This window comes from Typopeltis vanoorti, chromosome 3 (genome assembly GCF_054136105.1).
Source record: "Typopeltis vanoorti isolate ZY-2024b chromosome 3, IOZ_Tvanoo_1.0, whole genome shotgun sequence".
NCBI classification, from domain to species: Eukaryota; Metazoa; Arthropoda; class Arachnida; order Uropygi; family Thelyphonidae; genus Typopeltis; species Typopeltis vanoorti.
This window is the reverse complement of record NC_143551.1, coordinates 54,283,146-54,295,776: the sequence shown is the minus strand read 5'-3', so window position 1 is coordinate 54,295,776 and position 12,631 is coordinate 54,283,146. Positions and strand designations below refer to the sequence as shown.

At 34.4% G+C, this 12,631-nt stretch overlaps 1 protein-coding gene across 1 annotated transcript in view; it reads left to right on the top strand.

The window, feature by feature from the left end:
- The first annotated feature begins 7,508 nt into the window (after positions 1 to 7,508).
- Positions 7,509 to 12,631, top strand: part of LOC150108160 (uncharacterized) — a 56,798-nt gene continuing 51,675 nt past the window's right edge. Inside the window, exon 1 of the mRNA XM_090415621.1 lies at positions 7,509 to 7,812. Within this exon, the coding sequence (XP_090271747.1) occupies positions 7,719 to 7,812 (94 nt within the window). The 5' untranslated portion in view covers positions 7,509 to 7,718. The remainder of the gene's footprint in view (positions 7,813 to 12,631) is intronic.

Here is a 12,631-nt window from a genome sequence, read left to right as displayed (position 1 = left end):
ATAATAGTGCACAGCGACTCAACTCGTTCTGAAGGTGAAAGAAATTTTAAAGAAATGGCATATTATCTATTTAGATATTGACTTGAAGCAACGAACACCTTTTTCTTAGGTATATATTTATTATAGTGATATAGGATATAGGAAAAATATTTATTATAGTGATTATAGTGATATAGGAAACTTAACAGAAAACAATCATAATATTTTGTGTTCAATTTTAATTATTTATACTTTTATTTCTTCAATTTTAAATCTCATTGTTCGTGACCCTTAAATTGGACCTAATTTTTCGGGCCCCCAGCTAAAGCCTCGTGCGTAAGTACGACCCTGACTTCAAGTCGACAACTTAGTTTGAGAAAATACTGTTCAAACAAGCAGCTCCTATTGTTGTTGTTGGGCGGTTGGTGCTGCCATCTATTGTATAGATAAAGACTTATTTGCAATTTATGTTTATTATTTTTTCAAAATACAAATGAAAAGATAGTCTTAGTTCAATAAAAAATAAAATAAATAATAAAATAGCAGATACGGTCTTACGTATTTACGCTACAATATATCCACAATATCCTCTTGTTAATAGCACTAATATCTGAACAGCTAAAATATAATTGAATGACTATCTTAAATATAAATACACAAATATTTTAAATCACTCTTATCGTAAATCATAATGATCGAATAATTCTTTAGCAAATCAGCGCCCTCTGTGGATCGCTACAATTTCTTGGTAAACACAGACGAAATACTTTAATTATTTGTAAAATTAAATCTAGAAAGTTGCACTCAATTAACAGAATTTTGAAAGTATGTCAGTTCCTGGTACTGCATAATTTTCATTATTTATCTTCTAAATGATTTTCATTTCAACACGCACACGCATACATTGATGATTGAATCGTTCTCAGCAAAGTAGCGCCCTCTGTCGCTACAATTTCTTAGTAAACACAGACGAAGTGCTTTAATTATTTGTGAAATGTAGTCTGGGAAGTTAATATTAATTCAGTTAATAGAGTTCTGAAATTATAGTACATGGGTTATAGTGCTACATATAGTAATCATTCGTCCTTTATTTCAACACACACACAAACTTTGCAACAATTCCATATCAATGCAACTACAATCTACAATGACGTTTCTACCTTTATAGTCAGCCAAAGAAATCTGATATAAAACCACAAAGGTCGTACATAGCGTACATAATGTATACCAAATTAATTAAATCCACAAACTCGTGAAATTTTTCTTTAAAGAACTACTTATGAAATAATAAGCGTTCTCACTGCCTGGAAGAAATGAATAATTTCCGATTTTTTTTTTTTTTTTTTTTTTGCATTCCATAAATAATTGTCATTTGAGTGGCACTTTCGCGTTAGTTGTGTTCCCGATGAGTGGCAGAATGCCAACAATTGAAAAAAAAAAAATGCAAGTATTTCGCCTAGTTCTTAGTTACATCGATGGGCTGTTTTAAAGAGAAATTCCAATTAAATTATAACTGACAAGAAATTATATTCTTATTTTAATTCATTGCTTGCAAACATGTTTGCTCACCCTTGGATATAGCGTGAAAGCAGAAAGATATCCTTATCAAGTAAAATACGTTGTGATCATTCTAAAAATCTAACTATAACTCTCACTTTTACCGAGTATTTCGATAATATATTGGTATACATTTTGTCATCTGTATATTAAAAATATGACTTCTGCACTGATTTTGTATCCAGTATTTCTACGTGTTTATCTCCTATTGATGAAAGCTAAATCAACCTTGATCTGAGCAGAAAGCCCCTTCACGCTGCCTGGAAATGTATACATCCAAAACGGGTACTCTGTTGGATTTGAGGCAATTTGATATGAAGTCAACAGCCTCATATACAGGTAGCCAAGGTGAAGATAATTTACGCTCAAACTAATTTCCTCAGGTTCGCAAACAAGTAAAGATTAATATAAGAATATGGTTTCTCGTCAAGTGTTGTTTATTTTCTGACCAAATCTTTGGGGAGTGGTACTTGTTATAAAGAGTAATTCCGATGTGTTTTGACACAAACTAATAAGACAATTCATTTTTTTCAAACTGAAATGATTTTGAAAAAAAAAAAAAATCATTTTAGATTAGAACTGTTGGGTAGTACTAATAACAAACCCTACATAATGATAATTATTGTTGCAGAAAGTGCTTGATATAATTTCCAAGAGATATTTTGTTAATAATGTAATGGTATAAAAACTTGTATTCTTTACATGAATCACAATCCTGAAAGAATTTTGTGTGTGTGCGTGCGTGCGCTTTGGATTGTTTGGAATTATGAGCGAAGATACCAAGGCACAATAAATCCAGTGTTTCGTGTCAGTTAACTACGTTGTTCTTCTGACTGGTTTGCCTTTTTTTTTTGCGAGATATAAAAATCGAGTTTCTGACTGAAGAAATCCTCTACTTCTGCATGAGACCGACTAACTCACCTTTAATTGAAAACCCTTTATAAATATATTTTGCATCTTACACAGGATTTGAAACCTAAGTATTTCCACCCGAAGGACATTGTCGCTATAGCCTTAGCTATTGATACACCATCCCGAAAGGAATTAACTATATTAGACGTACATAATTTTCAATTACACTGAGGATATGGAAAATTTGACTAAGTGTTTTCCTCAGTAATGAGTTTCAGTCGGGAGATTCATTCTTCTAAACCGTATACTCTTTGTTCTTATGTAGGAATTAGCAATAGATGCCAACCCCCTTAACACTCATTGTTTTGCTTTTTCTTATATTTCTTCCTTACCAGGACTAATACTTCTTCCATAGCTAGAATGGGTTTCCAATAACAATGGTGTACCATTCTACCCTGCACGAGATTAATATTATGTAACCAGGCTGTTGCCTGGTTACATAAAATCCATCTCGTGCATAAAACCCAAGTGTGAAGTAATTTGCATTTCTAAACCTATTTTTGCCTAATAAAATAAAATTAAAATAATAATTTTAATTTTATTTTATGACGAGGTATTTCATTTAAGGAAATATTTAATTATGGCCGTTTTTTGTTAATTCCAATAACTGCTATAAAAATCAAGAATTATTAACAATTATTAATTCGGGGGAAAAATAATTTTTATTTAATTACATGCCAAGAAAATTTTACCTTTGTCATTTCAACTTTTCACATTTTGCATGTGACCGGAATAATTAAAATCTGTTTCGGATTCAACTTCATTGATCCTAAGTAATTCATCCCCATCGGATATACAATTAACATAATCACTTTTTTTAAAAAAAATTCACCTCTGCAAAACCAAACAAACCCTCTCTGCCTCAAAGCAATACATACAAGACCACACAACTGCTTACAGAAATACACCTTTCAACAAAATGTACAACCGTCCTCAGAGAAGACATTTCTGACAGAATAAACAAGGCTCTTCATAAAGAAACAACTCGCTATCTTTATTTTCCTTAACATATTTAAAACTTCTGACACACCTGAACTTGAAATACTAATGACTCAATTAAACTGTTTAGTAAAAAGTCGTCCCATGAGTAAGGACAACCCTATGGGCAAGGTGCATCGTGTCATGTAACGAGTCACGTGTTTGTAGCCGATATAAATTGGTGGAATATGATGCTCCCAAGTCAGTGCAACTGTTCTGGGTGAAATGGCTGCGAGAAGGGAACTGACGGACTTTGAAATGGGCGTTGTGATAGGGTGCCGGCCTATTGCAGGCCGACACTCTTTCACATTTTGCATGTTGCAGACCTATTTGTTCTGTAAATTGTTAAAACATTTGGCCATCCCACATCAACAATCAGTGATACCATACTGAGATGGAAGCGCAGGGAGTCAACTGCAAGTACTACCCACAGTGGACGACCCACTTCACTCACCGAACATGACCGTAAGGCGCTACGAAGGATAATATGTAAACGCCACCATTCTTCGGCCAACACGTCTAATGCGGAGTTCCGAGCATCGACTCGAACACAAATCTGCACGAAACCATTCAGAACCGAGTCTCACATCATGGATTTCCATGGCTGTAATAGGCAAGCCCTCACATTACTCGAAACAACATGCAGCGGCGTCTTGAGGGGTGCACTGTGTGATGTGGAAACTGAGAAAGTTGTGTTATCCAGCTACGAATCATGCTACATAGTCTACCGAGCAGATGGATTGATATAAATGTGACGGATGGCTAGTGAACGTCTCTTACCAGAGTGGGTAACCCCAACTATGAAATTCGTAGGTGGGGTGGATAGTCCTATGTTTGCTTGTTTGTCCTCAGACCGCTGTTTGTGGTTCCACGAACATTGAACTCCGAGAGGTGGCTAAACATTCTGGACAATGCAATGCTTCTTACTTTGTGGCGTTTCTATGTAACTGACCATTGTCTCTTTCAACAAGACAACGCACCGTGTCATAAGGTTGCTGCCGTAATTACTGATCTGTGGACATCAACGTCGTCACACTTGAATGGCCTGCACAGGCTCTCAACCCTACTGAACATCTGTGGGATGAACCGTTGCGTGGGATGAGGTCAAGGATGCTTACAAGAAGAATGGTCCAAATTTCTCATTGATCGCTATCGCACGCTTGTGGAAAGTATATCCCCTAAGATTGCTGCAGTCATCTCAGCGGAAGTAGGTCCTTCTTCTTATTAAGTTGAGCACTATGGCTGTTTGTTCCTCACACTTTGGTGTTCGTCCCTTCTTTCTAAGCAGTGTATACTTCAATGGAAAAATAGGCACCAGTGCATAGCTGATTCAAGAATTATCTGTCACACTGAACCCAAATAACAAAATAGCCACAGATCACGGTTCGTGTATACAGATATGATGCGAAGTATCTCATCGCATAGTACTACTACACTGTATTGCGTACTCTGTTCAACATATACTGACCACATACAAAATCGAATATATATCAATATGCAGATGATACTGCACTACTAACACTCCCATACAAAGAGACATCCACTATTCTCGCCAACGTAAAAGTTCCTAAAGGAACAAACCCTATGTCTACAATAATTAAGTTATGATAAACAACATTAAAATCCAAATGCTAATTATATTAAATTCGAAAATTATGCATAGCCTACACTTCTGATATCATGCATAGTCTACACGTTTACATACTAGAGCTTTAACAACCGCAGTGGTCATTTTCTTGAAAGCGCACTGATACTAAATACCCTCCAGCCCCCACCCTAAGCCATCAAAGATAGCTGGCCAGTGCTATCAGTGATTTCAATATGCATTCAGGAAGAAGAGTACAACAGATAATTGCATTTCTTGTGCCTAATGCTATTTATTATTGTCGGAGATAGTGAGAGTTCTGGGGTAGATTTTCTTGAATTACTGGATTAAAGCTCTAATTTCTCGAAGGTAAATCTTACTTACTTATCAGATCAGCTAACTCAAGAACCAGAATTCTAAGCCATTCTAACTCAGAATGGCTTAGAAAAGTTCCTCTAACTGTAAAATGTAAATACAAAATTAAAAAAATCGTCTAACGCCTTTATTCTGAAAAGAGAGTAGACGTAGCTGATTTGGCTCTCATTAGCGTTTTGAAGACTAGCTAGTTCCCACAGGAAGTCTGAACTCTCAATAAATCAAAACATTTCTTCCGAGAAAGTACTGCAGACAGCCGCCGCCATCCGTAGACCTAAATCCTAACACTCATATTATTATCTATAATAGTGGGAGTTTCTGGTCGATTTTACTGAGATCTGAGGTAAAAACCCGTGCCTCCAGGATGAAAATCCTATTTGCTCAAGTAACTATAGTTTTAAATTTACTTTTACAATTACTGTTAAGGTTAAGTTGTACTTCAAACTATTGCAAATGGTCTGACTGTACAATCAAAAAAAAAAAAGAAAGAATGAAAGAAAGAAATCAACTAACGCCTTTCATTCCCGTATAAGGAGTAGGCGAGCCCATTTTAGCACTATCTCACTTTTGGAGACTGAATGGGCAGTTCAATCTCCACTGGTAGCCAATCAGAGATAGCTGGCACAAGACTATCACTAATTTAAGCAGCAGCCCACAGCGGAGAGACGGCTCAACAAGTGCCGCCATCTCGTAGTACCTAATCATAACACAATGTTCTTAATGTCTGAAATAGTGTAGATTCTACGGTCGATTTTCTTGAGTTTATGGGACGAAAAACTGGGTTTCCGGGAGGGAAAAAAACCCACTTTCCGCTGCCAGAGATTGACTAACTCGGGAGCCGGTCGAAAAAAGTTTAGAAAAGGTTCCTCTAGTTGGCGACTAGAATTGAACTTAAGTCTATCTTCGGGCAGTTTAGCGCTGAAAAAGGCAAACCGTACAATTACAACTATAAATTATTATCTTCAATCAGTGGCACACTCAGGATTTAATCTTGGGGGGGAGGGCCGAGTTGAGTAGACGATTTGAGAATACTCACTACACTTCGCATACGACCTATGACTGAGCATCTGCAATAATCGCTAATTCATAAGTAGTAGAAATAGAAGACATGACCCAACATAAATAAAAAAAAATTAATTAAGAAAAGATTTTTGGAAAATTTTCTAATGTTTTTCCTTTTGCTTTTGGGGACCCCCTGGAACAGGGCCCCCCTGCTCCCCCTCTGGATGTGCCACTGCCTGCAATAACAACATGCAGTATTCTTTATTACATTTTTCAAAGTATGAATGTAATTCATTGGAAAGATAATAAAAGGGAAAAAAATAACTTACTACCTTTGTGAAATCCTAGGTGGATTGTGAAATACTCGTTGATGGAGGCCACTCCAAACATAATAAAGAATTAATTTCGAAATATAATGATTAATTTATTCTAGAATTGCATTTAATAATTACAGGTCAGTAGTTTTAAAAAAGAAGAAACTTGCACTGCTAATGAAAATCCTCTATTTAAATTATCTAATTTATATTTCCACTCATTCCATGTAGATCTTATATAAAAAATATAAAAAACTGTGGTCGCATTACTTCACCAGGAGAGGGCGCTCAGAATGCAAATGGTCTAGTCGTCTGTCTGCTTTGCAAGCTACTGCATTCTCGAAAAACGCTTATCGAATAGTAAAAAAGAAAAGAAATGTTTAAATAATTATCTTAAACATATAATTTTACTGCGTCACATTACAACATATTACATATATTTTTAAATGCATATGCAAAACTGACCTCCTCAATTTCTTGGTATTCTTGATGTATATGTAATTGATTCATATATAAAACCATTCGCATGTGTTTGGCTGTCTGCCTCTTGTTTTGAAGATTTATTTTGATTCGGTATTACATGATTATTACAAATATTAATGCCTTCATTAATTACATACATATATATGTTTCAAATATTCAGAATATTATCAGGGTCGTTAACCTGATGGAGCATGTTTTTTCTCGTGTCTGCCGCACAGCAAATTTTCTCCTTCTCTGTTGTATTGACAATCCATGGTTGTTTTACGTTTTGAATGTAGATGGCAGTAGTATCACTTCGCTTAAAATGCGTTACAAACAAACATTACCGGCTCAATTGTCCTTAAACGAAAGCCCTTTAATTTATTAATTCTTGGATAAGTTTTATATGCTTAAACAAGAATACTGATCTTTAAAATACAGCGAAAGTTGGAATGTTTGTTGAAATATTTTTTAGACACCATCTTTGCCGTTTCTTCTGAAAATCATCATGATGTGAAAAGAGTAGGCAGATTTTAGCTACTAAAAACAAGAAAATGGCGGTGACTGATAAAATAGAAGAAAACTTGGATTGGAACTGTGATATGGAAGTACAGTTATTTCATGCTATGAGAGGTCATAAGCCCGTAGGTAAGTTCTTAAGCAATCACCATGTCTTGCTTGGTTACAGGATTAAGATATCCATAATCTACGCGGTAAGGAAGTAGGGAAAGCAAAGAAAGTGCAAGTCTTTGTGTAATCCATGCATTTTAGTTACAAAAATATATTATGTTACCTTATTGTTTGAATGTGTCGTCATTCGAAAATACATAGATGGTTCTTAATATAAAATTAATATGAAATTATATACTTGGAAGATAATTTTTGTTGGTAAAAAAAAGCTATATATCATTATAAAAAACTTGGGCAAGTTGCTTAAATTTCAGGTATACCAGATTATAAAGTGTACAGCTTTGTTTCTTTATTTTTTCTTTTGTTTTCTGTGATTAGCACTTAACAATGTAACAAGGAGAATATTAAATAATTCTGTTCAAAATCTACTGCAATTAATATTTTTATTATAGTTTCATATGCTGTATACAATTGTATATATACAGTATACACATTCACACCATTTTACTTGAACAGTGCAGAGCTGCACTGTATTCGATGACAAAAAAGAAGAGGTGAAATGTTTTATGTTATCTGTGCAATGTTTCTACTGTAATAGCTATTATGAAAATCTTTGACAAGTTACAATGTGATGCAACTGCAAATTGTTTTCTTCATTAGTTGCAGAAAAGAAAAGTGTCATAACGTTTTTGAGGAAATACTTTCTTGATGGCATTCTCCCCCCCCCCCCCTGCATAAATCATTTCATATTTACTAACCTAGAGTTCTTTGAGTTATGGGATTATCATTCATGACTCTAAGATTATTATAAAGTGAACTGCCATTTTTCACAGGGTGCAGACAGGGATATTTTGCTGCTCCTTCCCCCTGAAAAACTCTTAAAAGCTAAAAAACTGACATCTTAAAAGCCGTGATGTCAAGCTAGGCTTCACATGTCTGATTGTAAATTCTAAATAATAGCATTAGCTAATGAAAATTCATAAGTAAAGAAAAATGATCATAAACGATATTTTTTACAGAAAGAGAGAGACAATTAACAGTGGAATTTTGTTCTGAAAATATGCACCTACATGGGTAATTAAAATCAAGTGAAGATGAGTGTACCTGTCAAACGTAGACTCTACTGACCGTGCAACACTACACGTGTTGCACAGTCAGTAGAGCCTGCCCTGGGTGCAGAGGATCTTTATGCCTGATATTCTACACAACTTGTGGGAGATTTGACTGCTTTTGTTAGATAATGTTCTTCACAATTCAAAATGGGATATTTTAAATTTCTGAAATAAGTAGATCGTTTTTTCTAAAACTGTTTACATAAGCTTCATAAATGGTCCAGGTTGCAATTCCACTCATGGATAGCCCCTCAGCTACATTAAAATAAAGATTGGTCATAATATAGAAGGGGCTTTGTTTTAGTTTCACTCTTCCTCTTCTCACCCTGATACTTCCCTGTTCATAATAAGTATTGTTAAATGATTGTCTATAAAAATATAAATAGATAAAAAATTCACTGGGAGAAAATGTAACCTGTATTATCAGACTGTATCAGCTTTACATCTAAATATACTAAATGAATGTCAGTTATTTATTTTGTCATTTTTTGCATGATTATTTTAGGAGTGGTTATAGATGGAGCATATAATATTTGATGTAATGCATTGTAAACATTATCTGAAAACTTATAATTCTGTTGTGATCCTCATCATTGCTGCTCCTACAAGGATTGCAAAGAATGGAAATTTTATACTTAAAGTTTGGTAATATGCCTATATCCACATTGATTTTTGCTGATTCTTCTGTGGTTCAAGTTACTTTGTGTGTGATTTGGCTGTTTAATTAAGTATATGTTTTAGTTTGGATGAAATTTTTTCCCTCTTGCATACTTAGGTCTTTCAATCTCCATTTTTCACACAGGCAGCTGGTTTTTCTGTTTGAATGTTTGTAATATAATGGACATAGACTAGTAAAAAAATTTTAAGCATCAAAGTCAAATGTTTTCACACTTAACTAAACCTGTGGAGTTTCTATAATCATGAAACTGCATGTTTATCACAGTAGAAAATTATTTATTGTACAAATATTTTGCCTTGTATATCATAAGATATCATTATCAGTGTAAAAAAAGGACTAGGAAGGAATTTGAACAAGATAAATAGTGGAGTACATGTGTTAAATTGGAATCCCTGTATACATGCAGTTGTATGTTAAGTTAAAATCTATTGGACTGAAATGCTGAGAATAACAATTTATTCTCAGCATTTCAGAGGGGTTGATAAGGCAGGCATTATGATTAAAGTTAGGACAGTGAAGTAGTTTTTTTTTTTCAAATTCAGAGAAATTATTCAAAAAAATGCTTAAGCATTTCTTTGAATAAATGTCCATATTTGTACATAGATCTGTATAAGTTTGGTGTGTTATCCCATTGGATCCTGTGGCTTGCATTTTCAATGGTATCCAATGTGGAAACTCCAAACTATTATATTGATTTGTATATAAATTTGAACATTTATTCAAGAAAAAAAAAGTGCTGAAGCCTTACTTTACTGATATAACCTTAATTGTAATGACTTTCTCACCATCTCCCTAACGTTTGGAAAATTGTCGTTCTGAACTGTATTAAACAGATTGTATTTTAATTATCAAATTTTCTTCTCTAGTTTTTAACTTAGCCAACATACAACTGCACATGTATAGAAGGAATTGTAATTCAATGCATGCACTCTTGTTTAAATTCCTTACCATTATTCTTTGCCTCACACTGATGATGATGATGATATCTTAAGCGCCTCTGTAGCACAATTGGAAGAATGACTGTACATTGCACCTTTTGATTGGATAAAGGCATGAGTTAAATTCTTGTCATGATGAGAAGAATCTTTCTGGGTTTTTTTTTTCAATTGAAGATGAATTAGTCAAAGGTAGCAGGGTTTTTTCTTCCTAGAAATTGAGTTTTTCATCCTTAGCATATAGGGCAAATTGGCTATTAGTTGTGAAGTAGGATAATTAAGTTCATAGGAAAAACATTCAGATATGCATAGTGGGGTGGAATGCCCTCTAGCAGTGAGCCTCTGGGACTCCTTGGAAGTGTCACATAATAAGAAAAATATGCAAGATAAAATATTTTTACAATAAATAATTTTCTACTGTGGTAGATGTGTAATTTTATAATTGTGTTATTGATTTGGTATTATCACTTGACTACTTTTCCAGAATGATCCTTTTTGGGGAACAGGGCTAATAACAATTGAAAATCAGGGAAACTTTACATAGTCATCGGGGGGGAGTGATGTAGTAGAAAATGGAAATGAATACCGCATGGAATAAACAGTATACTTTATTATGCCATTGTGAACTTAGCTGATAATTCCTATGATGGTTATGAATGAGGGCTAACCTAATTCTGTTGATATGAACAGCATCATTGCAGTTAAGATCTGGAAATTTATAAGAGAACCTATAAAGTGTCTCTTAGCTTTAAATTTTTGTTGTAAGCTAACAGCTCTTTTATGAGTTTCTGCATTTGAAAATTGCAACACATTCTACAACTCCAGAGCTCTTGTTTTAAAGGTTAAAATGAAGATACCTTAGATTTCTATAACAAGAATCTGCAATTTGTTCAGCATTGCATAGTTTTTGATTTTAAATCATTTGTAAAAAGATAACTGATATTCAAGTGGCAAAATATAAATGTTAAAGATTTTTTTGCTGAATCTTTTATGAACTTTCCAAATCATCACAAAATCATTTCATAGATTATCACATAATAAATTGATGTACAAGCTGCAGAGGATTGGAAAATAGATAGTATAACTGGTTAGATAGATTGGCTCTCTGAACGATACCAGCAAGTTGTTTATGATAGCACAGTCTCAAAAAAGGAGGGTAACCAGTGCTGTGTCCCAGGATTGTGTTCTTCGACCTTGCTGTTTAACTTGTTTGTAAATGATATATCATGTGAACTGACAGGGATCTTCAGTTGTTTGTTGTTGATGCAAAGTTGAGGAGAATTATAAGTAGCACTACTGATGTTAATTCTTTTAGGAAGATTTGAATAGCCTTTTGACTTGGACAAAGGAGTGGGGTTGTAGTTTTAATATTAATAAGTTCAAGGCATTGCATTTTGGAGTGTAGAAATATAAAGCTCTGTACTATATTTACAGTGATGTAGTGCAGGAAGTGGATGAGATTCGAGATTGATGGTTGACAGTAGATTGAAATTTAGAGGGCATATTGCAAGTGCTGCAAAAAAGACTGCACATCATAGTGCTGTTATGATAAGAAGTACTCTAACATCTAGGGATAAGGTGGTTGTGCCAGTGTATAAAGCACTGATCACCACACTTGGACTATTGTGCTCAGATTTGGTCAACTGATTTTCAATATGATGTGGAAACATTGGAGAGCATCCAGAGATGAGTGACTAAGATATGACGACTTCGGAATGCTGGCAATGGAAGCAATTTGCTCTCTCCCTAAACATTTCAGTGTTTGCCTTCCTCATTGTCATTTTCTGTTTATAGATCCCAACATGCACTAGTAGATATGCATTCACCTCATTACTCAACCCAATAGTATAGTATAGTATCCTAAAACATTGTGACACAGGGTTAAGGCTATATGATGTGATAGTGCAGAATCGAATTATCTGTGATGACTTGTGTCATCACAGATAATTTGAGCATAGAGCATAGTAAATTTATTCTTATATCATTTGTCTAGGATTCTCTAAATGAGATAGCCAATGCACTATATAATGTTCATAGTTTTGAACTAGATCAAATTATCAGTCCTTAGTCATTCACATGACTTTAGTGTGTATAAAGCACTTTGTGCTTAC